General features: G+C 42.1%; 1 protein-coding gene across 4 annotated transcripts in view; it reads left to right on the top strand.

Moving 5' to 3' along the window:
- PRKDC (protein kinase, DNA-activated, catalytic subunit) overlaps positions 1–27975 on the top strand; it is a 150068-nt gene that overhangs the window by 36256 nt on the left and 85837 nt on the right. For all 4 annotated transcript variants that reach the window (XR_010598017.1, XR_010598016.1, XM_005279941.5 and 1 more), the window contains exons 24-38: positions 1973–2136; positions 2977–3129; positions 4646–4753; positions 6669–6895; positions 7799–7893; positions 17380–17479; positions 18356–18489; positions 19009–19263; positions 20360–20586; positions 21534–21742; positions 21924–22056; positions 23464–23622; positions 24105–24308; positions 26282–26467; positions 27459–27563. Coding sequence is in view for 2 of the 4 variants with exons in the window: in XM_005279941.5 (XP_005279998.2) it covers positions 1973–2136; positions 2977–3129; positions 4646–4753; positions 6669–6895; positions 7799–7893; positions 17380–17479; positions 18356–18489; positions 19009–19263; positions 20360–20586; positions 21534–21742; positions 21924–22056; positions 23464–23622; positions 24105–24308; positions 26282–26467; positions 27459–27563 (2459 nt within the window). In the remaining 2 variants the exon portion in view is untranslated. The remainder of the gene's footprint in view (positions 1–1972; positions 2137–2976; positions 3130–4645; positions 4754–6668; positions 6896–7798; positions 7894–17379; positions 17480–18355; positions 18490–19008; positions 19264–20359; positions 20587–21533; positions 21743–21923; positions 22057–23463; positions 23623–24104; positions 24309–26281; positions 26468–27458; positions 27564–27975) is intronic.

The following is a 27975-nucleotide window of genomic DNA, read 5'->3' as shown; positions in this document are numbered from 1 at the left end:
TGTTTAGGAGGCCTCCTGCTTCTGATGTGCTTAAAAAACATTTTGTTACTACCTTTGGAGTTTTTGGCTAGCCGTTCTTCAAACTCCTCTTTGGCTTTTCTTATTACATTTTTACACTTAATTTGGCAGTGTTTATGCTCCTTTCTATTTACCTCACTAGGATTTGACTTCCACTTTTTAAAAGATGCCTTTTTATCTCTCACTGCTTCTTTTACATGGTTGTTAAACCACGGTGGCTCTTTTTTTAGTTCTTTACTGTGTTTCTTAATTTGGGGTATACATTTAAGTTGGGCCTCTATTATGGTGTCTTTGAAAAGCGTCCATGCACTTTAGTCACTGTACCTTTTAATTTCTGTTTAACTAACCCCCGCATTTTTGCATAGTTCCCCTTTTTGAAATTAAATGCTGCAGCATTGGGCTGTTGATGTTCTTCCCACCACAGGGATGTTAAATATTATATTATGGTCACTATTTCCAAGCGGTCCTGTTATAGTTACCTCTTGGGCCAGCTCCTGCGCTCCACTCAGGACTAAATCGAGAGTTGCCTCTCCCCTTGTGGGTTCCCATACCAGCTGCTCCAAGAAGCAGTCATTTAAAGTATCAAGAAATTTTGTCTCTGCATTTCGTCCTGAGGTGACATGTTCCCAGTCAATGTGGGGATAATTGAAATTCCCCACTATTATTGAGTTCTTAATTTTGGTAGCCTCTCTAATTTCCCTTAGCATTTCATTGTCACTATCGCTGTCCTGGTCAGGTGGTCAATAATAGATCCCTAATGTTATATTCTTATTAGAGCATGAAATGTCTATCCATAGAGATTCTATGGAACATGTGGATTCACTTAAGATTTTTACTTCATTTGATTCTACATTTTCTTTCACATATAGTGCAACTCCCCCGCCCCCCGCACGACCTGTTCTGTCCTTCTGATATATTTTGTACCCCGGAATGATTGTGTCCCATTGATTGTCCTCAGTCCACCAGGTTTCTGTGATGCCTATTATATCAATATCCTCCTTCATCACGAGGCACTCTAGTTCACCCATCTTATCATTTAGACTTCTAGCATTTGCGTACAAGCACTTTAAAAACTTGTCACTGTTTATTTGTCTGCCCTTTTCTGATGTGTCCGATTCTTTTTTATGTGAATGTTTCTGGTCTGATCTGGCCCTTACATTATCCTCTTCCATCCTTTCCTCTTGACTAAAATCTAGAGACATACCCAAAAAGGTCACTTAGCTCCCAATCATGCAAAGCCTTACACATATACTTCACTTTATACATGGGATTGGTCCTTTTGATGATTATTCATGGAAAACTGTGAAACTGACTGTACAAAGTGAAGTCGGACTCAGTTTTTGCCCCCTCCCATTTACCCCTTCCACTCCCCAGGTTAACTATCATTTTCTCTTTTAGTTGTAGACATTTTAGGGTCATATCTTGTAACTGAGTCCACATGTTTAGACTCTATACTCGCACTGAGTCGGTTTGAAATTTAGTGAGTTTCTGTGGATTTCCAACGGTCTGCCTGTCTGGATCCATTTGTAGAATCCCACCTCTAAGTGTTGCTTGTAACAGTAGCAGACCAAAAAAATCCATATTGGACTTTTGAGAGAAGTGTTCTGAAACAAGCATGCTCCAATATGTTCCAAATTTATAAACTACTCTGAAATTACCTCTGTTGGAGTTGGATAGTAATGCTGTCTTGTGAAAAGTTGACAGCAATTACTCTTTCTCCAAGTGACAGTGGAGCTGTTTTTCTGTGAAAGTGAGACCACTATTATTCTGACAAGTACCTTGATTAGCTAGGTATTGTGATGCACCCCTTGTTTGAAGTTGGAGGGGTTAGTCAAACAACTCTATCAAAGTGCCTGAAAATCTCAGTTCTTTATGACTTGTGTTTGATTTTATTATCTGGTTAGTTGCATAGCATAAAGATTATTTTTGTTTTGCTTTCTTCCTATTATACTAGCTGCTTCTACAGAAGAGATGATGAAGAAATTTGTGTCCTGGGACACTGAGAAGCACCTGAGCTTTGCTGTACCCTTTGCAGACATGAAACCAGTCATCTACCTGGATTTGTTCTTGCCTCGTGTGACTGAATTAGCTCTATCTGCTAGCGACAGGCAGACTAAAGTATTGCCATTTTTGTGTTTGTTTTCATTATTAAATAATTGTCAGCTAATGCTTGTAAAAAATCTACTTCCTTTGTGAAGACACTTCTGTTTTTGACTAAATCCTAGACTGTACCATGGATCGTTGATGCAGCTCTATAATCGAGTTGCTCTCCACGCTACAAACTAAGAAGTTATAGAACATAGATCCTTTGAACTGTACTGTACAGCCATGTGCTTCCATGGTTAAACTTGTAGTGAAAATGAGGGTTTAAGATGGCTTTCTTTTGTGTTATCTGGCCTCCTTCCCTGGCATAGCATGCAAGCTTGTATTTTCCCTCTTTCTTGGCCCCAATGCAGGAAAGTAATTAAGGACATGCTTAAGTTCTTTGCTGGGTTGGGATCATGTTTTTCAAAGAAAGACGAGGCCAGTAGGAATCCAGCAATGTATGGCTATGAATGGTTTTCAGTAATGTGTTTTCTCCAGTTCATAAATTCCAAGGCCAGAAGGGACTGTTGTGATAATTTTAGCCTGGCCTCCTGTATAACACACAGGCCGTAGAACTTCCCCAAAATAATTCTTATAATGTATCTTTTACAAAAACATCCCCAAAACCCCAATTGTGCACAATGAAATGGGGGGCAATAACTTGCTATTAAAAACTGGATTAGTCTCTGAAATACTTTGTGAGCACAGTATTGAAGTACTTAGTGCAATATTTGTTGCTAGTATGAGGATGCAGTATGGATCAAAACCAGTTCATTAGCATTTATTAGTGACAGTAATTTCCTCTGCCCCCATTCCTTGCTTGTGTAAGTAACTGGTACATAACAAAAAAGGCTGATCAAACCTTTATTGCAGGTTGCAGCATGTGAGCTCTTGCATAGCATAGTTATGTACATGTTGGGGACAGCATCTCAAATGCCAGATGGACCTCCAGGTTCCCCACCCATGTATCAGCTGTATAAACGAATGTTTCCTGTACTGCTTCGGCTTGCCTGCGATGTAGACCAGGTAAATACATTTATTTGTTTATGCCTCCTACTGAAGCTCACACTTTGTACTGTTATATCTTAGAAAATTCCTTTTTAGCTTTAGTTAAAAGCATCTAAACTTTGGAATACATTTATTACATGATATAAAATATTATGGCGCTTGCTTGCTTGCTTGCTTTATTTATTTATTTATTTAATAAATACTTTTGTTTACTGAGATCCTTATTCCCCAGGCTTCCAAAGTGGAAGACAGAAACCTCCTAGAAAAGTCCAGTGATGGACTGCAATGCAGATTAATTCACAGGAGTATAATTAAAGGAACAGTCTTCTCTGATGTATTCTAAGAGTTTTTTCCAAAGTATGACTTCTTGATTTCTATAGCAAAATAAGTTAATTTTGGGAGAGGGGAATTAATCATTCCAAATACAGAGTTAATGTACAGCTGCCATGCTCCAAAGAAAAAATACATGAGGCGCAATTTGTGATATTTGATATCTGGCGATGGTGATATACATAATTCTGTATGCTTCTATAACATCTTCCAGCCAAAGATCTCAAAGCATATTAACCCTCACATCCCTTGGAGGAAGGTATTATCATCCTCATTTTTACAGATGGGGAAGCTGAGTCACACAGAGATTAAAATAACTGAAAATATAAGGTTTTTCAGATTCTGAAATGTTTCATCCTATAAAGGAATTATGTCTTCAGACCCACCAGCTGAGTTTCTCTTCCAGTGCACCAAAATAAAAAGATTAGACATTAAGTCTAACCAATTGCTGGTGTAAATGTGGGTACAGCTGCATTGAAGTCAGTGGTGATGTGTCCAATTACAGCTATGCAAGTCTGAAGTTAGTATGCGTGGGGCCCATATGGCGTCCTCAGTGTGACGTTTTCTCTATTTTGAGATCAAATAGACTTTGCATTTTGAAAAATATGTAGGAAATGACTATACCAATTGAAGTAAAACCCTCTTTGCAGACATTGATCTACAGTAATTACATCAAGGTTGAATTTGGCACATTTTAAGTTCTTTAAATGCTCTTTTCTGTCAAGATGTCAATATTTGGTAATATTTGACATTCAAGTAAGAGTGTTAAAATCCAACAACATGTTAAATAAATAGTAAGGGTAAAAAGATGCTAAAAAAACCCCAAACTGAGTCTGGTTTAAAAACCAGATAAACTGCTCTTTCTACCTGCCTTCCTTTCAAAGGCTGGTTGTATGCACCAGTGTTAACTAGAAGGTTGTGGTGTGTGATGTCACTATGTGAGTGAGAATGAGCTTGGTGAGCTCTTGGCTTTGAGGACCTGAAAAGGGAAAACAGAGTCTAGATGATTCCAAGTCAAATGCTGCTTTTATCCTTGCTGTTGGATATGTGTACCTATAATTATGAAGTTATTGGCTTTTCACTCATTCACTTTACAGACTCCTCTTTTTTTTTTAAAATGTTGTTTTTTTCATTGTCAAATGAAAACAAACTAGAATATAAATATATATTTTAACCTAGTGGGTGGTGGTTTTCATCTCTTCAGGTAACAAGGCAGTTGTATAAGCTTCTAGTCATGGAATTGATTCACTGGTTCACCAACAACAAAAAATTTGAAAGTCAGGACACAGTAGCATTGCTGGAAGCTATTCTGGTAGGAAGTTGGTTTTTCTCTTATTATTATTATTGTTGTTGTTTTATTTATTATTCTTGTGTGATGTCTTTTAAAAAGTAAAGTATGATCTGCTAAAGGAACTCTAACAACAAATATACACATTTTACAGACCACCTTCTCATGTAAAAAGAAATCCAATGTATTACTTTCTTCCGTAGGCCATCTTTATTAATTATTACACCTCTACCCCGATATAACGCAATCTGATATAACAAGAATTTGGATATAACAGTAAAGCAGTGCTCCGGGGGGGCAGGGCTGCATGCTCCGGCAGATCAAAGCAAGTTTGATATAACGTGGTTTCACCTATAATGCGGCAAGATTTTTTTGGCTCCCGAGGACAGCGTTATATTGGGGTAGAGGTGTACTTACTTTTATGTTGGGCTTTATACTCCTGTGAATCCTTCATCTTTTTTTGCACTTGACAATTTCTAAATAAGTCAAGTATCTTGAAAATTAGCAAGCATTTTGTGACTCTTAGAAAGATCCTAGCTATCCTTTCTTGTACACACTGATCATGAAAAGTACTAAAATACCATTTTGTAGAGACTGTGTGAAAGTTTTCTGCAGCTGTTATTCAGGCAAAAGTTTAATTACTTTTTGCACCATACTGATCAACTAAAAGTTATCACAGTGGTCAGGTGAATGGAATTGTTAACCAAAAGAACTTTTTCTCCTATTTGTTGGGTATTCAGTTGAAATAGGTATTAAACAAAAATACCACCCAGAAATAGTCGGGTTAAATATCCTTCTTCCATTAGGCTCGTAAGATACACTTCATTAATACTGTGATGTCATTGTACTAGTTCTCCAGTTGTTCATAAACTTCCAGGGGGGAAATGGGTAGACAAGACTCTGAATTTCAAATAGAAACTACAAGCAGAAAAAAAATCTTAGTTATTTTCACCCCAAACAAACAAAATTCCAGATGCCTTTATATATTGTAAAGATAAAAAAGGGGACCAACCTCCTTTCCCTTCGTAGATGATCTGTGAAGTACTGCCTTAATGCAGGAAATCAGTTTTTAGACTGGGCAAAGGGTATTGTGTCTGGATGACTTCAGTAAGGAATTTTACTTTTAATCTAAAAGCTTACTTACATGCACCAATTTTCTCCTCCCCACCCCCTCCGTGCGCAAACCTTTTATTTATTTATTTTTTGAGCCATTTATACTGTGAATTATTTTTTCTTTATGCTTTTTCTTATATTTATGTCCGTTGGAATAATACATGATATTTAGCACTTATACCTGAGGTTCTCAAATCCCTTCACAAACATTAATTGAATAGATCTCATCTCCCCTACGAGATGGCTCTGATAAATATTGTCCCCTTTGTAAAGATGGGAAGACTGAGGCTTGGAAGTTAACTTGCCCAAAGTCATACAGCAAACCTCTGACAGCACCAAGTTTAAAAACTTGTTCTGACTGTCTAATCTAATTTTTCTAGGTTCTTATCAGATGCCTGTTACCATAGTATCTGAGCACTTCTTAATAAATACATAAACCTTAATATAAGAGTATCAAAGGGGTAGCCGTGTTGGTCTGGATCTGTAAAAGCAGCAAAGAGTCCTCTATAAGGTGCCACAGGACTCTTTTTGCTGCTCTTAATATAAGACAGAGTCTAACAAGTGGCATAGATTTTTCCCTCTACCTTGGAATATTGTTGGAGTTTTTTCCCCAGACATTTATTCTGTCCAGTACTTCACTTTATACATTACATTATTCTGTCTCTCACATATTGCAGGTGTTGACTCCTTTCATCTGGGCACTAGAGTGAAAGTAGGCCTGTAACGGGGAGGGAGAAACCTACTTTTGTATGAAGTAGAAAACCACAGCGATGCTAGCCTTGAAGCTTATACTTCTTGTAATGAAACAGTCTGCCCTTAATTTCAGGATGGGATAGTGGATCCTGTTGACAGCTCTTTGAGAGACTTCTGTGGTCAGTGTGTTAGAGAATTTATGAAATGGTCCATTAAGCAGACAACGCCGCAACAACAGGAGAAAAGTCCAGTGAACACCAAGTCACTCTTCAAGCGACTGTACAGCCTTGCGCTTCACCCTAATGCTTTGAAGAGGCTGGGAGCAGCGCTTGCTTTTAACAACATCTATAGAGAATTTAGGTGAGCCGAAAACTTGAACAGTAGCTAAGCTAGAGTAAAATAAACAATGTTAATATACTAGAGGAGAGAGACATTTTGAGAAGAGAACCCAGGTTTCTATCCACTTACACTGATGTTGCTTGATGCTGACCATTAATATGTAAAGAAGCTGTATCAATGGACCTCTTCAGACTATATATTGTGAGTGAAATTCACTTCACTCACAGAGAGCCTAAATATTTGGGTTCTATGGGGCATGGAAAGCAGTGAGGCTGAGATGGTGAATTTCCATCCCAAAGCCAGATAAGAATAAGTTGTTAATAGATAAGTGTGTTTTTTTTTGTTTTGTTTTGTTTTTGTTTTTTAAAGTACCACTTTTAATGATGGCTAGGTAATTTTTCTCTTTTGCTGATAATGGTCTAAAATATTTTTCAGAGTAGCAGCCGTGTTAGTCTGTATCTGCAAAAAGAAGAACAGGAGTACTTGTGGCACCTTAGAGACTAACAAATTTATTAGAGCATAAGCTTTCGTGGACTACAGCCCACTTCTTCGGATGCATATAGAATGGAACATATATTGAGGAGATATATATACACACATACAGAGAGCATAAACAGGTGGGAGTTTTCTCTTAATTAATTGGCCTCTCAAGGTTGGTAAGACATGTAGTCGTGGGCTGTAGTCCACGAAAGCTTATGCTCTAATAAATTTGTTAGTTTCTAAGGTGCCACAAGTACTCCTGTTCTTCTAAAATATTTTTGCAGTTTGAGTTAAGAAGCATAGGCTATTTCTTTGTTGATTTGAAATGTGGCACTATATTGTTTAACTTATTTCTAAATTTCATATTTGAGTTTCATATTCACGTGTCTATTGCTACTCCTATTCATGTTTCTTAGCATATTTGCTCTGTTCATGATTTTATAGGGAAGAAAATTCTCTAGTAGAGCAATTTGTGTTTGAAGTATTGGTTGTGTATTTGGAAAGTCTGGCGTTGACCCATACAGATGAGAAGTCACTAGGTGAGTTGAAACTGATTTATTGTGAAATGGAACGAATAAATCATCCTGTCTCTCATCCTTTTAGATGGCTAATGAAACAATCTTAAGTAAGCCAAACCATGACTTCGAAGTTGTAGGTAAACTACAGTGCAGTTCCCTTCTTACCAGAGGATCAATTATTTTCCGTTCTCAGTGCTCCTCATTAAATTGGGTTTCTGACTTACTGACATTTCTGTGCAAATTTCTTAAATGTGTGGGATTTTTATATCTGTATGTAAAATAAATCTGAGTTTTACAGATGTTTTACAGCAAAACTTCAAAAAGCTGAGTGATGCTTCTGACCTATAACTCCTAGTCCCACAGTTACACAAAGTAAAAATGGAGCCCAATGGTTTTTAGAGTTTAAAGGGTATTTTGTAACAAATATGGAGCTCAAAAAACATATTTTTCTGCGTTGATGGAGAGGGCTCCACCTACTTAGCAGCAACAAGCCCTTTTATACTCCCCCATTTGGTTCTGGGAATGGAAATTGTGTGAATAGTTCATGACCTCTTCCCCAATATTAAATAATAACCTATAATATTATATTTATTTGCCTTTTTTCCAGTAGCCCTTTGCCAACTAATAATGGTTAAAATGTAAAACCAAAACCTTGTTTACAAATCTTTCTTTATTTCTTTCAAAGAAAAAGTTTTTGGGTGTGATATTTTAGTGGGAGTGGCCACGGGAATGTTCATATGGAAAAGAATGAGCTCCTTTGTTGTGTGAGTTGGGTCATATATGCCAAATAAATTCTCTCTAAATGATGTATACAGGAGGTAGGAAAGACGATTTTGTGGCAGAGGCCTGGGAGTCAGGTTATGTAGTAACTGGGGGGTTTATAGTAGATGTATTGCTTCCCGGCTCTTTGAGCTGTGGTCAAGTGAAAAATTCTCTAAGTTATATCTGGACTTCAGTAAGGCTTTTGACACTGTCCTATATGACATTCTTATAAGTAAACTAAGGAAATGTGGCCTAGATGAAATAACTGTAAGGTGGTTGCACAACTGGTTGAGAGAACATACTAAGAGTAGTTATCAATGGTTTGCTGTCATACTGGGAGGACCTATCAAGTGGAGTCCTGCAGGGTTATGTCTTAGGTCTGGTACTATTCAACACTCTCATTAGCGACTTGGATGATGGAGTATAGAGTATGTTTATAAAATTAATGGATGAAACCAAGCTGGGAAGGGTTGCAAGCACTTTGGAGGACAGGATTGGTCAAATCCTTGACAAATTGGAGAATTGGTCTGAAATCAGTAAAATGAAATTTAATAAAAACAAGTACAAAGTACTAAACTTAGGGAGGAAATATAAAATATACAAATATAAAATGGGGAATAACAAGCTATGTGGCAGTACTGCAGAAAATGATCTGGCGGTTATAGTTAAGGCTCCGTTTTAGACATAGGTATTTTTAGTAAAAGTCATGAACAGGTAACGGGCAGTAAACAAAAATTCACGACCTGTGACCTGTCCATGACTTTTACTAAAAATACCAGTGAATAAAACTTGGGGGGGGGGGGGGGGACTGTCTGGGGGCCCCAAGGGTGCTGGGGAGGGTGGCAGCGCACAGCCCAGGCCTCCTGCTGGTGCTGGGAGACTGTGGGTGGTAGCATGTGGCGCAGGACTCCCACTGGTGCTGAGTGGGCATGGGCGGCGGCCTGGGACCCCCGCTGGTGCAGGGGGGGGGGTGGTTTGGCAGGGCTGGCAGGCTCCCTACCTAGCACTGCGCCTCCCCCCTCTGCAGCAGCAGAGTTTTTGGGGTGTGGGAGGGGGTTGGGGTATGGGACAGGGTGAGGCAGGCTCTGGGCATTGCTTACCTGGGGGGCTTCCCAGAAGCGGCGACATCCCCCTCGTTCAGCTGCTAGGTGGAGGCATGGCCAGGCAGGTCTGTGTGCTGCCTCTGTCTGCAGGCACCGCCCCTGCAGCACCCATTGATTGCAATTCCCAACCAATGGGAGCTGCAAAGCCAGCGCTCTGCATCTGCCAAGAGCACTGCCGCAGAGCTGCCTGGCTACGCCTCCACCTAGCAGCTGAGCGAGGGGAATGTCGCTACTTCCAGGTAGCCCCTCAGGTAAGCGCTGCCCAGAGCCCACCTCACCCCATCCTGTGCCCCTGCCCCCTCCCACACCCAAACTTTGCTGCTGAGGGATGGGTGGGGGGTCTGGGATCCCGAGACTGCCCCAGCACGGCTGGTGCTGCCCCTGAGCCAGGCGCACTGGCCGCGCAGAAGTCACGGAGGTCACAGAAAGTCATGGAATCAGTGACCGCTGTGACAAACTTGCAGCGTTAATTATAGTGCATCACAAATGGAATATGAGCCAACAGAGTGGTGGTGTGGTGAAAAAGGTAAATGTCATTGTGGAATATATTAACAGGAGTGTTGTATGTAAGACATAGGAGGTAATTGTTCCACTATATTCGGCATTGGTGAGGCCTCAACTGGAATGCTGTGTCCAGTTTTGAGAAAGAAGTTAATGAATTGGAGAGAGTCCAGAGGGGAACAACATAAATAAGACCTTAGAAAACATGACCTGTGGGAAAAGGTTGAAAGAATTGGGCGTATTTACACTCCTGGGGGAATTCTATGCCACTGTGCAATGCAGAATTTGCACAGAATTAATATTCTGTGCAGAATTTCCTTTTCTCTGTAGAATTAGTGCAGCAGACCTGCTGACTGCCACCAGAGGCTGCTAGACCCAGCAGAGCCCAGCTCGCAAATAGAAGACACTGCGAGGGGAAGGAGACTGAGCTAGAGGGTTCCCAGCAGCTGCAGTTCCCAGCACGCCCTGAAGGAAGCAGGTGGCGTGCAGGAAATTCCGTACAAGCCCAGGACCCAGTATTAGGCTGTTTCTCCCTTTGCATCCCTGGGCTTTGGGAGGGAAGGGGGTGCGAACGTCTAGGCTTGGGGGGGCTCTGTGGCTGGACGCTGGGAGTACAGGTGTCTGGGCTGGGGCGGGGAGGGAGACACAGCTGAGGTCTGGAGGGAGAGGGTTTCTTAGGGTTACCATACGTCTGGATTTTCCCGGACATGTCCGACTTTTGGGGGCTCAAATCCCCGTCCGGGGGGAAATCCCCAAAAGCCGGGCATGTCCGGGAAAATCGGGAGGCTCGGCCGGGGCCTCTTTGTGCGGGGCCGGGGTCGCGGGGCCGGGGGCATGGTGCCGGGCCGGGGGCCAGGGTCGCAGTGCCGGGCCGGTCCCGCGGGGCTGGGAGCCGGGCCGGGGTCGGGGAGCCGGGCCCGCGGGGCTGGGAGCCGGGCCGGGGTCGGGGAGCCGGGCCGGGCCCGCGGGGCTGGGAGCCGGGAACCGGGGGTGGTCGGCCGGGGCCGCGCCTCCTCCCGCCCACACCCCCTCCCGTTACCTGCTTCAGGCTTCCCGCGAATTAAATGTTCGCGGGAAGCAGGGGAGGGGGCGGAGACTTTGGGAGGGGGCGGAGTTGGGGCGGGGGCGGGGCCGGGGCCCCGGGAGTGTCCTCCATTAGGAGGCACAAAATATGGTAACCCTAGGGTTTCTAGTAGGGTTACCATTCGTCCGGATTTACCCGGACATGTCCTCCTTTTGTGTGCTAAAAATAGCGTCCGGGGGGAATTTGTAAAGCACTCACAATGTCCGGGATTAGCAGAGCGAGTGGCTGGGAGGGCTGCAGGGAAGTCCCGGGCTGGACTCAGGAGCAGCTGTAGAGGAGCCGGATCCGCCCTGCATTCTGAGCCAGCAGCTCCCTTGCAGCCCAGTCCAGCAGCACTGTGCAGGGCCAGACCGGGTTTTGTTGTGCAGGGCCAGGGACCAGGTTTTGTTGTGCTGGGGAGCTCAGCCACGTGTCCGGCTCGGCTGCACAGAGCCCAACACTCTGTTCTGAGCAGCAGGGTAAGGAGGTCAGGGGGCAGGAAGGTTCTGGAGGTGGAGGTCAAGAAACGGGGGGGGCTTTTTGGGGGGAGTGGAGAAAGTTTTGGGCAGTCAGGGTACAGGTAGGGGGTAGGGTCCTGGGGGGCAGTTGGGGGGGGTCTTAGGAGGGGGCAGTTAGGGGACAAGGAACAGGGAGTCTTAGGTAGGGGGTGGGGTTCTGGAGGGCAGTTAGGAGCAGGGGTCCCAGGAGGGGGCAGTCAGGGGACAAGGAGCAGGGGGGGAGTGTTTGGGAGTTCTGGGGGGGGGCTGTCAGGTGGCAGGGGTGGGGAGATGGATCGGAGCAGTCAGGGGACAGGGAGCAGAGGGGTTTAGATGGGTTGGGAGTTCTGGGGGGGGCTGTCAGGGGGTGGGGAGTGGTTGGATGGGGCGTGGGAGTCCCAGGGGTCTGTCTGGGGGTGGGGGTGTGGATAAGGGTTGGGGCAGTCAGGGGACAAGAGGCAGGGAGGCTTAGATAGGGAGTGGAGTCCTGGGGGGCAGTTAGGGGCAGGGGTCCCAGGAGGGGGCAGTCAGGGGACAAGGAACGGGGGGAGGGTTGGGGGTTCTGGGGGGGCGGGAAGTGGGAGGGGCAGGGGCGGGGCTAGGGCGGGGCTCCTCCCGTCCTCTTTTTTTCTTGCTGAAATATGGTAACCCTAGTTTCTAGGTGTCTGGCCCTGCAGCTCAGGGAGGTATGTGTGCAGGTGGCTGGGCTCTGGAAGGGCAGGGGGTACAGAAACAGCAACTGGGCTGTCACAGGGGTTTCTTTAACTTTCTACTTCTGGGGTAAGCTTTTTTGTTGTCTGTATTGTTACATACTCATTTTCTGACAGGTATTTTGAAATAAATCACCAGAAATACTGAAAATAATGTGATTATATTATGTTTTGACAAAATATAAATTTTGTAGAATTTAAAAATATTGTGCACAGAATTTTTAGGCGCAGAATTCCCTCCGAGGATAATGTTTAGTCTAGAGAAGGGGGGGGGGGCATAAGTCTTCACATATGTACACATTTGTTATAAGTAGGACAAGAAGTTATCAGCTTAGTTTGCAGCAAGGGAGATTTACATTGGATATTGGGAGACTTTCAAACTTCAAGGATAATTGAGCACTGGAGCAGGTTACCTTGGGAGGTTGTGGAATCTCCATTCTTTGAGGTTTTTAAAAACAGATTAGATAAAAAGCTGTCAGGAATGGCCTAGGTATACTTAATCCTGTCATAGGATGGGTGATCTCTACTATCACTTCCAGCTGTTTCACAGGCTTGCTCTGTGACACTGAGCAAATTATCATAGAAATGCAAAGCCTGATTATTAGTAGGCATGATCCTGCATGTAATCCTCATGGAAATCCCATGATAGAAATACACATTTCTGCAGCTTAGAGTCTCCCACAATTCTGTTATGTCTGGGCTGCTCTCCTTCATGCTGCAGTTTCTGTAGGTGGTTTGAACTCACAGCACTATGCATGCTGGCCACACCCCTTTCTCTTGCTTGCCGCCAGATCTTCTGCCTCTGCAGCAACAGTCAAGCGGTGGTTCATTTTACTCCTGTCCTTCCAATTTATTAGTTATTCAGCCATTTTGGGGAGTGATGAGCAGTTTTCTCTTCTTCTGAGCCTCCTCTCCTCCTTTTTGATTCAGGGTCTGAGCAGCATGGTGGTCACAGCCACCTGAAGCCTCTGCTGCAGTGTCTCCAAGCTGAGCTTCTCTTCCCCGTTTTAGGCAGCACAACCGTAAGCACTGGTCTAAGGATCCAGTGTAAGGCAGCTTTCCCAGGCTTAGCTGAAGGTGACTATTCCAGTTATCACAAGATCTCTCTTCTTTGGAGAAAAGTTCGATAAGATAGCAGAAAATGCTGCAAAATCCAAGTAATCCTTTCTCCCTCCACTGAGTGCTCTCAGAAGGGATGCAAACCTGCTTTCAGGTAGAGATGCTCCTTTTGTTCCTGCTCCTCTCAGAAATATCAGAGGAGGGTGTGATGGGGGTCGAGGGCAGTCCAGACCAGTGAGTGGTTGCCCTCTAATTCTAGATTGCCTCATATTGCTTTCCTGCTGTAGCTCCCAGCCTGGGATGCTCACAACCAGCCTACCAGCATGCAGGTCACAACCTGAATGTCTGTGTACTAGACTGTCTGCAGCCTCACTGTGGTTTCCACTAGCCTTTGTTACAGCAAGGTGACCCCAACATACTCCCAGTCCCAAATTTCCCCCAAACCATGTGCCCTGTAATGCCCAGCACTCTCCTAGACACTTCAGAGAAATGTTAGGGTCTGTTCTTCTAAAGCAGAGGTGGCCAGCCTGAGAAGGAGCCAGAATTTACCAATGTACATTGCCAAAGAGCCACAGTAATACGTTACCAGCTCCCCATCAGCTCCCCCCAGCACCTCCTGCCCACCGGCAGCCCCGCCGATCAGTGCTTCCCTGCACCTCCCTGTATCGTGGCACGCAGGAGGCTCAGAGGGGGAGGAGAGAGGGCATAGCAGGCTCAGGGGAGGGCGCGGGAAGGGGTGGAGTGGGGGCAGAGCCAGGGGTTGAGCAGTGAGCACTCCTCCTCCCCCGGCACATTGGAAAGTTGGCACCTGTAGCTCCAACCCTGGAGTCGGTGCCTATACAAGGAGCCACATATTAACTTCTGAAGAGCCACATGTGGCTCCGGAGCCACAGGTTGGCCACCCCGGCCCTAAAGACTCAAAAGCACATCACAGCTTATTAAATTAACTGAGGTGAGTACACCCTTCCCTTTAAGCACAGCATTGAATTGGTTTATAGTAAAATTAAGACAAATTTATTAACAATAGGATATAGGTTAAGTGATGCCAGGTAAAAGGAATAAAGTTAGAATGGGTTATAAGAAAATAAATATGAAAATGTGCACCTACAGGTCTAAAACATAGTGTAGTAAGGTACATTCATTGCCTAAGGAGGTTTTTCACCTATATTTCACCTATATGACTTGCATCTGAAGAAGTGAGGTTCTTACCCATGAAAGCTTATGCTCCCAGTACTTCTGTTAGTCTCAAAGGTGCCACAGGACCCTCTGTTGCTTTCCACCTATATTCAGTTTCCAGAGACTACTATGAGAGTGCAAAAGGCCAGCTATAGCTCAGTGTCTTCAGCTACCAGTCATCTTGGTCTCATGCACAAGAATCACTCCAAGGGCAAAGTGGTACATCTGAATTCTCCAGGTCTTCCTCCTGAAAGCATGAGACCACTCCTTTGGGTGCATGATGGATCAAGTGCTCAGTTTCCTAACATAGTGGACAGCCTCAGGGAGTGTCTGCAAGGGCCCTCCCCCATGTGCCTTCCAGACCCTCTGATTCTTGCAACCAATACCAATCTGAAGGGTTGGGAAACACATTTGGGACCCAAAACTACACAAGGAATCTGGAGCCCAGGAGAAAGTGACCACCGCATCAGACTCCTGGAGCTCAGACTGGTCAAACTAGCCCTACAAAGGTTCCAGAGCCCCTAGGGGGGAATCACTTTCTGGTTCAGTCAGACAACACTACCATGATCACATATATAAACAACCTAGGAGGCACGAGGAGCCCAGTGCTACACACACAAGTGATGGAAGTAACGAGATGAGCAGAATGCTTTCTCCCTTCCTAAAAGTGATCCATGTGAAAGGAGAGATGAACTAGAAGGCAGTCCGGCTCACTAAACGTAAAGTCAACAACTTGGATTGGTGCCTGAAGTCTTCAACTTGATTTCTCAGATATTTGGTCTCCCTTCAGCCAACTTGTTTGCAAACCTCAGGAATACAAAGCAATCAAAATACTTCACCAGTGAAACAGACCCCAACTCCATGGGACTAGGTACCTTGTCACACAGATGGCCACAAGGTTTGCTATATGCCTTCCCATCCTTCCAACTCTTAGGGAAAGTGATCTGAACAATAAAGCTGGAGCCAGCAAAGGTGGTAATGCTTATTCCTGAATGGTTAAAGGGGCCCGTTTTCCAATCTGATAGAGGTGAGACTGGAACCACCGTTACAGCTACCGCTGTGACAAGACATCTTTTTCTAAGATCATTTTCTCCATCCAGACCCAGATCAGCTACAACTAACAATTGGAAGAGGACCATTAACAACACTCGATCTGTCCTCCAAAGTAATCAAGACATTGCTATTATCTAGGAGAGTCTCTGTGTTAAAGGCTTACTCCTGTATCTGGACCAAGTTCAGCATTTGATGCCTGGAGCACAGTGTTAGACTCAAGAGATCCAGGGATTCTGGCTATTTTGGACTTCCTCCAAAAGGGTCTGGGTAAAGTGTCTTCTACCCAGTACCATAGCACACCAGGTATCATCCATCTGTTGTGTTCTATACTCAGGGTCTTTGGGGTCCTTGGCAGAGAACGCCCTACGTATCCAGACTACTCAGAGAAGTCAAACCGATCAGGCCAGTCTTCCCTTAGCTTTTGAACCATTTGAACCTCTGACTTCAATATCGGCAATCTACCGCTCAATCAAAACCTCTTTTCTGGTCTCCATTATGTCTGCTTGTTGAGTGTCAGATTGCTAGCCCTATGCAAGAACTTTACTGCATGTTCCATGATGACAAAGTAGTAATGAGAACTTTGGAATTATTTCTTGCCAAAGTGAACCCTTTTCCATGCTTCAGAGTAGATTATTAATCACTCATTCTGTCAAGGGCCTGATTTCTGGCACACCTCAGAAATCAGAAGAGCACTGAAGGTTTACATCAAGTGTACAGAATCCATCCGAAGTGGCCAAGGACTGAGTTTCCAAGCTATATATTGTCAGATGGATCAGACTGTGCAGTGTTGAGGCCTACAAGGCATCTGGCATCTCTGTTCAGAAGGAATCAAGGCATGCTACACGAGATCCAGGGCAGCCTCGTAGTCCAAATGGGCAAGGGCTTCCACCTCAGAGATATGGAGAGCGGCTATCTGGTCTTTGGCTAACACCTTATCAGACACGATATAAAGTGGACTTTCTTTTGCCTGCAGAAGCTGCCTTCTGCATGAAAGTGCAGCAGGTGATGGCCCAATAATAATGCCCTTTGAGCAATTTTCAATAAGGGGGATTCCCTTCCTATCTCATTCTGTTTTTCTTTTTCCTCCCTACTTCTGCTCACTGCTCCCCAGACGTAACAGAATTGTGGGAGAAGCTGGGCTGCAGAATGGAAAATTTCTTATATAGTAATTTTGTTTCTGTCAGCAGCGTCTCCCACAGTTCTACCCACCCTGGATGGCTTCACTATTGAGGGTAAGCTTTTCATTTAGATCATTAGCACATAGGCTGTTTGCCTGTTATAAATAGTTATCGAGTTGGCATTGAGGTTATTGTTACTAATTACTTGCCATTAATTTTATGCAGCTTAGAAATTACTGGCAGCAAGTGGGAGAAGGGGGCATGTCCAGCATGAGAAGTGTTGTAACTTTAAACCATCTCCAGAAACTGCAGAGTGGAGGGCAGCTACCCAGACATAATAAAATTTTGAGAGACTCAGCTAGCAGAAAGGAAATTATTGGGTCAGGAATTTTCCATTCTTTGTTAACTGGGCCAAACTATTGGCATTTATTCATTGATGAGCACTTCCCTTCTCTTTGATAACAGGTACAGTTCAACAATGTTGTGATGCCATTGATCATCTAAAGCGCATAATTAAGCACAAAGCATCTTCCCTAAATAAGGCAGAAAAACGGCGGATACCACGGTCAGTTGTTTGAGATTTTGCCTTTCCAAATACATCATCTGAGTTTGTAACATATGGCTTTTGTAAAAATGTAGGGTGATGGGTGTGGACTTAGACATATGACTCCCATTAATGTGTAACTGCATCCCCACATGTGCTGAAAACGTTCTTCTGAAATGCCCCTTGAACTGACTAGAATAAGAGCACATGATGCTACATGGTGGATCAGAGTTTGAGACTCAAGGGCTATCTTTGATTCCTGAAACAGCTCACTCACCTCCATGGGGAGATGGGGAAGAGACTGGCATAGGTTTCCCCACTGTAAACTCTGACCATCTTAGGGGCCGTGTTGGGTAGCCTCTAGAGGGAGCTGCATCGAACCCTTTTTATGCAAAAATATTATGCATCTGATGGGAAAGAGCAGGAAAAAATGAGACTGGATCCTCAGGGCTATTAAATAGTCTTGGATTTCCCTCTTCCAGAGGAGGAGGAGGGAGGATAAGATATTTGAGGTTTAATCTCAGTTTTGTTTGTCTGGAGTTGAAGGGGGGAGGAAAGAGATGGTTGAGTCTTGACATTTTCTTTTATTTTTCAGTCTCCACCACTAATTAAATTGGAGCTCAGATCAGGGAAATAAGTCCATACTACACCTGTATAAGACCTTGTATTTGTAGTGTGAATGATTTAACCCATCCGATCCCTCACCCCTGCCCATAATTCTTTTAATGAGATAATGGAAAGAACATCCAAAATTCTTCATTGGATATTTAGATTTGCAAATAGAGCAGTATGGCTTCATTAACATGATGGCTGTTGTGGCTTTTCCTTGAAACAAAGAAAAGCCTTTGGGCAAATATCAGTAAGGTTTGTTGATTTGTATTCATTATTTTTGTACAGAGGATTTCCAAATGCTAAGTCAGTGTGTCTGTTGGACCTTGTCATGTGGCTGTTGGTACAATGTGGGCGACCCCAGACAGAATGTCGGCATAAATCCATGGAGCTCTTCTATGAGTTTGTTCCTTTATTACCAGGTACTGTGGGTCATCACATATACCTCTAGTCTCCTGCTTCACATAACTGTTCATTTCTGCTCTCATTTTCTGTGCACCGTCAGTTTTCATTTATTGAATGAAACGTGTTTGGAAATAGGCCCCCTTTAGTATTAAATAAGTACTGAGTAGCTGCAAGTTTTTCATTCAGTATAAAAACTGCATTTTTTACCTTGTAAGCTTACTCCAGCCAGTGTGCCTCAACTCTGACATGGAGAGACCACCTTTAGGTACTGGACAACTGTTGTAGCCAGCTGTGAGGGGATCCTCAGCTGATGCAGAGCCAGAGGAGTGGTGCCTAAGCCGCAGTCTTCCTTGCAGTTGACATATGCAGTGTGGCCAAGGGAATCTTTGACTTCTGTATTGGCTGTCTCCTCTTCCAGAAAATCAGAGCAACTAATGGAATAGGTTTTTGAGTGTTGATTCGTGTCCATAATACCTTGCTGAATGCAGCTGTGTATTTACCTAAAGAACATTGATTTCTGTATGCTTCTTTATCAGGAAACCAGTCCCCATCTTTGTGGCTAGGTGATCTTCTAAAAAAACAAGGAATCTCTTTCCTCATCAACAAATTTGAAGGGGGAGGTAATGATGGTGACAATCTCTCTGGAATCCTTTCTCAGCCAACACTGTGTGACATGCAGGAACCCTTTAGTTTGCGCGCTGTTGTGCAGTGGATGGATATGTTTTTAGCAGCTCTGGACTGCTACAATACGTTCATCGAGCAGGGAATGATCAAACCAAACGAAATACTAGGTAGGTAAATCCTGGCTGCAGCTGGTTCAGTATTATCCATTATATAAACTCACTCTGAGGGGTTCCTAGCTTCAGCTTATAACACTTGTTTCAAGAATAGATTTGATTTACAGGTTCACAATCCGTTTCAGCAACAATTGCCTTGCCTCGTGGATTTTTTTGTAACAGTGGTCTAGTATAATACCTTATTTACTTTGTGTTATCGAAATATTTCATTGCAAAATGTTTCATTATAAAAACACTAATTTAAATTTCTTTCCCTCATGGATTTCTTTTCCCCTCACTTTGTTTAACTGTGTCCCACCTTAAAAGGCCCTGCAGTGCAGCAACCCTACCTCCAGTGAGAAGGTCTGGTCATGATTCCTTCTAAAGCCCATCACCGCTCTCCTTCACTTACTGTACTTAAAGAAGTTTACCAATTAGCAATGTGAGGTGCTTCCTTCCCTCTCCACTGCTAGCCTAGTCATTTGAGTTTGTTGCTTTTCTCATGCTTCAGTCCCACCCAACCTAGGGAGCTCAGTACTTGTATTCTGATGACATAAATACCAACATCTTGTGTAGCCATTGGGTCTGCATCCAGTAAAAGTTTTTAAATTATTCAGACATTTCTAAACAGCATGTTTCCATAGTAGTAAAATGCAATGATGGAATTGGATACACACAGACCAGTATTTTACAAATGGGTGTCAGGGCAAGATACCTAGCTTCATTAAAGCTGTACAATAAGATTTTTACTAAATGCAGTTATTAGAGGGCCAGATTTTCAAAGATGTGGATTTAGATTTACATCCATATAATTACATATGCCTGACTTGTTTGCAGGTACCTAATGCACACATCCATTAAGAATGCATAGTTCTCTGAAAAGCTATCCCTCATGTCCAAAACTTAATACTAACAATGTAATTGAAATATGGTTTCAAGAAGAAGAAAAAAGCTCGTTCTTTCACTGGTGGGGGAAAGATTTTGACTTTTTCCCCCCATATTTTCATTATGTCATTGCATTATGTCAGTCTTTCTCTTTATGCTGAGCATAAAATGTATTTTTAGATTTGTGGGGTCACTATATATTTAAATTTGGTGTAATTCCTTCTAGGTACAAAGATGAGGTCTTCATTCCTGAGAGCTGTGGAGTTCTTTCTTAAAACTATTGTCTTGCATGATATATCTGCAGCAGAGCGATGCTTTGACACTGGGTCAAAAGGCAATATGTTCAGCCCACAAGAAAGAGAAGAGTATAATTACAGCAAATGCACAATCATAGTCCGAATCATGGCATTTGTCAGCATGATCCTGGAGACCTGCCAACAGGATTTCTGGAAGGTAGGTTTTGAAGCTATTGGTCTGTAGAAGGTGATGTCTGCAGTTGTTGCAACTGTTATTTAAAGTTGTTGTTTAAGCATTGTTGATTTGAGGGAGAGTGGGGGACTCATGACTAGCTATGAGGAGTGGATCATCCTTTGCAATACCTTGGGCCATTAATCATAGATGGTTATTAAGCCCCAGGAAGTGTCCTGCTCTTTGGACATTACTGCTTCAGTAAGCTGAAGGAAACCCTCACTTCATGGATTATTTTGCAATAAGTGATGCAGTTCTAATTAAGAGAAATTAACACCATGTATATTTGCCAGTCAGGTTGCTTGAATCACCATCAGCATGACACCCATGATGATGGTATTCCACATAGAATGTCTTATGTTCTTGAATTTAGGAATTTTTCTAAGTGATCATAGTACAGATAGTGTGAGAGAGACAATGGCTGTAGAAATAACTGTGCTCTGCGTTTTTCCTGTTAAATTCCTTTTTGAAGAATGAACATGCAAGTCTGTCTCTGTCTCTCTGTATTTAACGTAATATAAATTGAAGTTTTAATATCTACAGTTTCTTGAGAGTTTAAAAAAGGGCACTAAGTCAATTTCTGGGACTACAGGTGCATAACTGGCAGTTGCATAATTTGTTTAGATGCATAACTAGCAGTCTTCATGTGTGTAGAAGTCTGTAGTATTGGCACGTTATTTGAACACTAAAATGAACACATATGATGTGCACCTGCATCTTTAAAAATGGCCATTTAATTTCTATAAATCAGAGTAATTACAATATATTGAAAATGAGCCATTTTAGAGAGAAAGAGATTAAGAATAACAATTGAATAGCCATATTTTGCTTATTTCAGGCACAGAAAAAAATCATGGAAAGCTGAATAGGTCAACAAATAGGATTAAGAATAAAATGTCTCCACCTTCATTTTAATCTTTTATTCTTTCTAGTTACTTGAGAAGGAATTGCTTAATGCAAATCTGATAGAACTTCTTGTGAGAATAGTGTGTGATCCAGCAAACATAGGCTTTAATACAGCCGATGTACAAGTCATGAAAAATCTCCCAGATGTTTCTGTGAGGCTCATAAAAGCTTTGATGAAATCTCCCTATAAAGAATCCTTGGAGCTAAGCATAAAGGACAGAATAACATCACAAAGGTAAGAGCTCTCTGATAGCCATAAATGTCTAATTTAAAATCCGAACAAATGCAGTACATAGTGAGAGATGCAAAGTGAATGAAGCTTCCATTGCACAGTTGTAGGATGTCTTTTTTTCATGTTATATTGATACACCCACAGGCAATCAATGTTTTTGTTTATTTTTCCTTTCCCTTGTCAGCATCGAGGAGCTTTGCTCTGTTGAGCTGTATAATCCAGATGCTCGTTTTGATCACGTTAGACTAAGCTCCATCTTGTCTGCATGCAGGCAGCTCCACAAGGCTGGCCTGCTTCATTCCACACTTCAATCACAGGTAAACATTGATTCATAGAATAACAGTTAAGATTTTTCATATAAGAGCTTTTCTAATGTGAAAGGCCATGAAGTCATGGGGAGTTGCTTGTGCAATAACCAATGGCAGAATAGGCTATAGCTAATTCTCAGTTTCCCAGTGAAGTAGATCAATAAATAATATCCTTTTATAGATGAGAATACTCTGGCAGAGAAATTAAGTAACTTGTCCAAGGTAACACTAGGGAGTTGGTGTTGAAACTGGGATCTGAACTCTGGAGTTGCTGGTGCTCAGACTATACCTCCCCTAAATAAATGCTTTACATTGCACTCAATAAATACCAAACACTGGGGCACGAAAACAATAGAAGAGAATGGTGGAAAAATCCCTTTATCTATGGCTCCGTACAATTGGGTGGTAAATTTGATAGTGTAGCTAAAAATCTGGCCACATGTGTACACCTTAATGTTCAAAATGGAGGTTATTTCAAGAAAATATCTTATTCAGTTTCTGGAATAGAAGGGGGGCCTCTTTCCTTGCATGCTGAAGTCACTAAGGAATGCTCCATTGGCTGAACAGATGCAGCACAAGGGGCCTTGTTTAGCCTTTTGAGTCACAGGAAAGTAGGATAGAGAGAAGTTGTACAGATCAAACTTAGACCTTTATGGAGCCTTCGAGGTATTTGTTGGGCTCCCTGTTACCAAGGTTCTGGAATTCATGTCATAGCCAGTCTCTACATCACTGTAGGTAAAGAAAGAGAGAAGCAAGATAAGTAGCAGCCATTCAGGATTGACAAAGACTCTGCTATTTGGTGAAGGATGCCACATTTATAATGTAACAATGTAAATGTTAAATTTTATGGAATTTTTGCATTAACTTCTCCGAGGCCAGGATTTTCCCTATATGTTCAGATAAAAACCTGCAATAGTAGGACAGCATGTTGACCTGTGGCAGTGGTGCCCATGGATTATATGGTGCCCCCTTCAGGGCATCTATATTCTCATAAGATTTTCTGAATGTCCATACTAGTATTGCTCATCATCTGTTCGTCATCTTAACCAGGAAGAGGTTCAGAAACCCTTAAAGACTTGAGTCCAAATTTTGGCTTAGTGAGTAATGATCCCCCAAATGGGCATCAGCTTATTCTGAAACCAAATGTTTATTCAAGTGTGGTTCACAGGAGCATGAATAGTCTGCATGACGGTCTGTGTGCAGGGACCATTGTCAGGTCAACAAGCTTGAAAAAACAGAGATCCTGCCCCAGAACCCCAGTGGTGCGCCTGTGAAAGAACAGTTTTATGGTGGTTTAATTTATTTATTTTTGGCAGCTAGGCAGAGCAATTTAATGTTTAAATTGTATTTTTCTCCTGCATTCATGAAGACTTACAGTAGAAGGCTCCCCCCTCCCCCCTTCTCTACATCCTCTAGGGTTCGGGGCTCCATTTCACAGTTGGCTCTAAGCTTCTTTCAGTTGTTTATAAAAGCATTGCACCAGGAGATGAGAGGAAATCTCTTCCATCATTGGACATCAGCAGCAAGCGACTGGCTGATGGACTCCTGCAGCTGGCCTTTGCTTTTGGTGGCCAGGTAGGAGGATCACCTCTTCTGATTTACAGTCTCCAAGTCCATTTCTGTAGTACTGGGTTCTGGCATGTTTCCTGTTCTGATAAGATTAACTATCTGTGCTGTCTTCAGGAACGTTGTAGAATAAACTGGTCCATTTTTCTGTAACATGTATTTTTGGGACAGAAAATTATGTATGTGTACAGCGTGCTGAATTTATAAAGTTCCCTCAACACTTCGAATCCAGAAGCCAGAGTTTGGCCATTGTTGAGTGCCAGTGGCAAAGGCAAATCTGGATTCTTTAGTAGGGGGAAATATCCTGATACTGTTCTGGGGGTTTTGCTTTTTCCTTAAGTTTTAACATTTGTTTTCGTGTTATAAATATACGTACAACTATTTGAGAAGGTAGCTTTAAAAGAGGTTCTCTTGATTTTGTAGAAGACTAGTGATACTTAGTGACTTCAGTACCTCTGGACTGACCTCTCTTCTTGTGCCAATTCCCACAGTGTGAGGAGCTGGTAAGTCTCCTGTTGAACACAATGATGCTGTCTGTGCCACTATCAGGAACATCACAGAGGAGTCTGATCAGCTTCTCCCACGGAGAGTATTTCTACAGTTTGTTCTCAGAAACCATTAATCAAGAACTGCTGAAAGATCTGGATGTGGCCATACTTCAACTTATGAAATCATCTGTGGACAGCCCCAAAATGGTATTGGACCTTTTCTTCAAAAGGACACAGTCAGTTGAAAATGTCATACCCTCTCTAGTTACAAGAAATACCTTAGATGACTATAAATGAAAGATTAAGGGTTGGGAGGGGAGTGTTCAATTTTCTTTTTTCAGTGTTTCACTTTGTTGTGGAGTGTGTGTGTGTGTGTGGATACTGCCTACTTCATGCACCATAGCAAGATGGCATAATTCCCATGCACTGCACTCTCACATACGTGCTCTTCCCCAGGCCCCGTTAAAGGATGTCTGCCAATTAAAGAGAGTTTACTGGTAACACAGCAGCAGAGCTGATGTTTCTAAGATTGGGCTCAAGATCCCTGGTAAGGGCTAGGGACAGCAGAAGCCCATGGGAGGTGGGGATCTGTCTTCTTGGCCCAGATAGTGGTCCAGGGAATGTAGTGACTGAAACCTGAGGAGCTGTGGCCTCTGTCTGGGATCAAGGGGACAGATGATTCTTCTTTTTTGGGACTCCTCTACAGGTCCCTGGGAAGAATTTAGAAGTTGGAAGGCCTTATTTCAACATTGCTGCTAAAGAGTCCAGCAGAGAGGTGTCAGAGCAGAGGGCTCAAGCATGTTTGCCAGTGTTGCTTTTGAGCCCCCACACTCTCTTGCAGAAAAATTCAGCAAGGAAGAAGACACCCCACTTAAAAATTAATCAAAGGAATTTTAAAAAATAGTTTGGATATGCCATTTAAAGGGTGTCTTATCTCAGACAGTTTTTAAAATAATCAATCTGGTGGCATCACTTTAAATAGTTTCCAGTCATTAAAGCTGGTGTAAGCAGCAAAGAAGTGATTTTTTTCTAAAAGGCTGGCACTTGCATATTGATGCTTCTCCAATTTGCTGTGTGCGCAGAGCCATAATTGCTGTTAATCTGAAAACTGGATCTCTCGTATCTAGTAGATTCCTAAATATTAATATTCACACAGTTGTAGCTGATAGCGGATGTTCTCTATAACACCTGCTTTTTAAATTCTCCACTTCTTTTATTTTTGAAAACTTCTTGTGGCTGGTTCATGCGCTAGAGGTCAGGCAGGCATGGTCAATTATTTTCCAAAACCAGATTCCTGCCTTCTCCTTTGTTAGAACTTGGAGATTTCTTTTTCAGGTTAGTGAGATTTTTCTTTTACAGTCTTATGTCCTCGCTTTTGAGGATTTGGGAAGAAAAATACCCATAGTTTAACTGTAATATTCTAAATCTGGTGGAATCCAAATATGATTATGTAGTCAAAAGTGCAAGTAATCCTTGCAGAGTAGGATGCAAAGTTCAGGTATAGTACGTAGTGATTTTGTTTTATATTCTGATCACCTCCTTTAGAAGAATTCTCTGTTTATGAAAACTGTGATTCCCATCCTGTTACACACTCTGTTTTGGATTGCAAAGTTGAGGGAAGAGCAAAAAATGCTTGACTGTTACCATGTATGATACACCTTTATTCTTGGCTTCTCTGTGTACTTGCCAACAGAGATGTGTTTTTGATTTTATTTTTAAATATTACTTCATTTGTATCTTAGGTCCATTCTAGATACTATTTTAAAATAAGAATTGGAGTTTATTAGGTTACTGTATCTGTCTCACTCAAATATACTCCCTTTTCCCATGTTCACACAAACTTTAATAAGCATGGGACAGAACTGCTGCACCATACATAGAATAAAACAGGAATGAATATGAGAGCAATTTGATTGTTAATGCTAGTATGTCCTTGTGGAAAATTAAAGTTAGCACTACTACTTAATGCATGAAACTAATCCTCACTTGATCAAAATCACCTAGAAAATTTGGACCCAGTTCCCATTAAAAATAGTGGAAATTGGCTGGCCAAGTCTCCCAAACTAGTGATGCTTATTGTATGTAATCATCCATCCCAATGACCAGATATCATGATTACATCGAATTAAATGTTGTTACCATATGGAATACATGGAATTTTTATTTTTTCTTCATTTCAGGTGGGTACCATCCTGAATGGAATGTTAGATCAAAGCTTTAGAGAGCGTGCTGTACGCAAGCAGCAAGGAATAAAGTTGGTGACGGCAGTACTGAGAAACTGGATGAGACTTGACAGCTGGTGGGCCAAAGATTCTGCTCCAGAGAGCAAAATGGCTGTTTTGACACTGTTGGCTAAAGTTCTGCAGGTATATATTGTGTTTGGTAAAGTTAAAGCCACTTTAACAGCAATCTGTAAGAGCACTCCGCATCTTGGAAGAGTGGCAGTGTTAGTTTTTGAAGGTTTGTTTGTTTGTCTGTTTGTTTATTTATGTATTTATTTTTACTTTTATTGCTAGTTGCAGAATTTCAGTGTTTTCTGAATAATCAATACTAAGTATTAAAAAACCAAACAGGTTTTGGCAGGCAGAACTCTTGATTTCATTTTCCCATTTTTACTCCTGTGTCTGATGTTTTAGCTCTTCTTCTCCTTCATAACAAGAGTTGCTAATGGAAGGAGTAATCTTTGGGAAGCAAGCAGCCCCTGATGAGGTACTGCCTGTCTCATTGGCAGACAGACAATTCTTTTTTGGAGTGGTTGTCCCCAGACAAAGCCATTTCAGAAAACTATTCTGTCTGGAAGAACATCAACTTCTTTGCCTCTCCATTCCCTCACCTATTTGAGACACTTTTCCTCAGCTCACATCTTGAAGACAGAGCTTTTTTGACAACTTGTAAACCCATGCAAAATATCTAGGAAAAGAATCAGGATGATCTCCCCTATTCATCTTTTTTTTTTTTTTTTTCCCCCATTTTCATTCTGTGACTTGAGTTTTATTACTGGAAGGTGTGTTTGAAAATATACAAAGTGGATTATCCTAATGGCTTAGCTGGTAATAGTGCAATGATCATAGGAGACCTAGTTTTGGGAAAGGGCTTAATATTGTTTTTCATTGGCCAGAAAAGCTCACAACACGTGATTCCCAACATTGTGATGGGTGGGAACTTTTGGATCCATGCTAAGAACACATGTAAAACCCAAACCCTCATCATATGCACATCTGCTGTCTGCTGAAATTAATATCAGAAATGAATTATTCTTATGAAACTCTGAACAAAAATCATAGAAACTGTGTTTAACACAGAGATTCTTTTTATATATTAAATATTTTTGTTTTAATTATTTTTTTTCCTCTCCAGATTGACTCCTCAGTGTCTTTTAATACAAATCATGAGGCTTTCTCTGCTGTTTTTAATACATATACCAGCCTACTTATTGATCGGAATTTAGGTCTAAATCTAAAGGTAAGTTGTATTTTGTTTTGTTTTCCCCCAAGTTTGAATGCAAACACTACTCAGGGATTAAAAAACAGTTTTAATTGGGTTATGTCACTAAGGGTACCTTTCTCTTCTCTTGCTTTTCATGATAACATAACAAATTTCCTTTTCTTCCTTGCCCTCCCATAGCTCAGCAAGCTAAAAATCACAAATTAATGTCAATTTTTAGATGGTACATTTTTCTCAATCTTCCTTGTTTTTCCTTCTCTTTTATCATGTAGTTTTAGGAAAAGTCAATAATGTGGAGATATTGATGTAGTTATAAACTCACTTAAAATATAAGAGGAATATAGCTTGATTAGGGATGTCATTTCCCTTTTGAACACTCTCTGTAGGGCTGGAACCTGGGACCTTTCTATATAGAAGCATTAGTTTCCTA

Source organism: Chrysemys picta, chromosome 2 (assembly GCF_011386835.1).
Source record: "Chrysemys picta bellii isolate R12L10 chromosome 2, ASM1138683v2, whole genome shotgun sequence".
Classification (NCBI taxonomy): Eukaryota; Metazoa; Chordata; order Testudines; family Emydidae; genus Chrysemys; species Chrysemys picta.
This window is presented reverse-complemented; position numbering and strand designations above follow the sequence as displayed.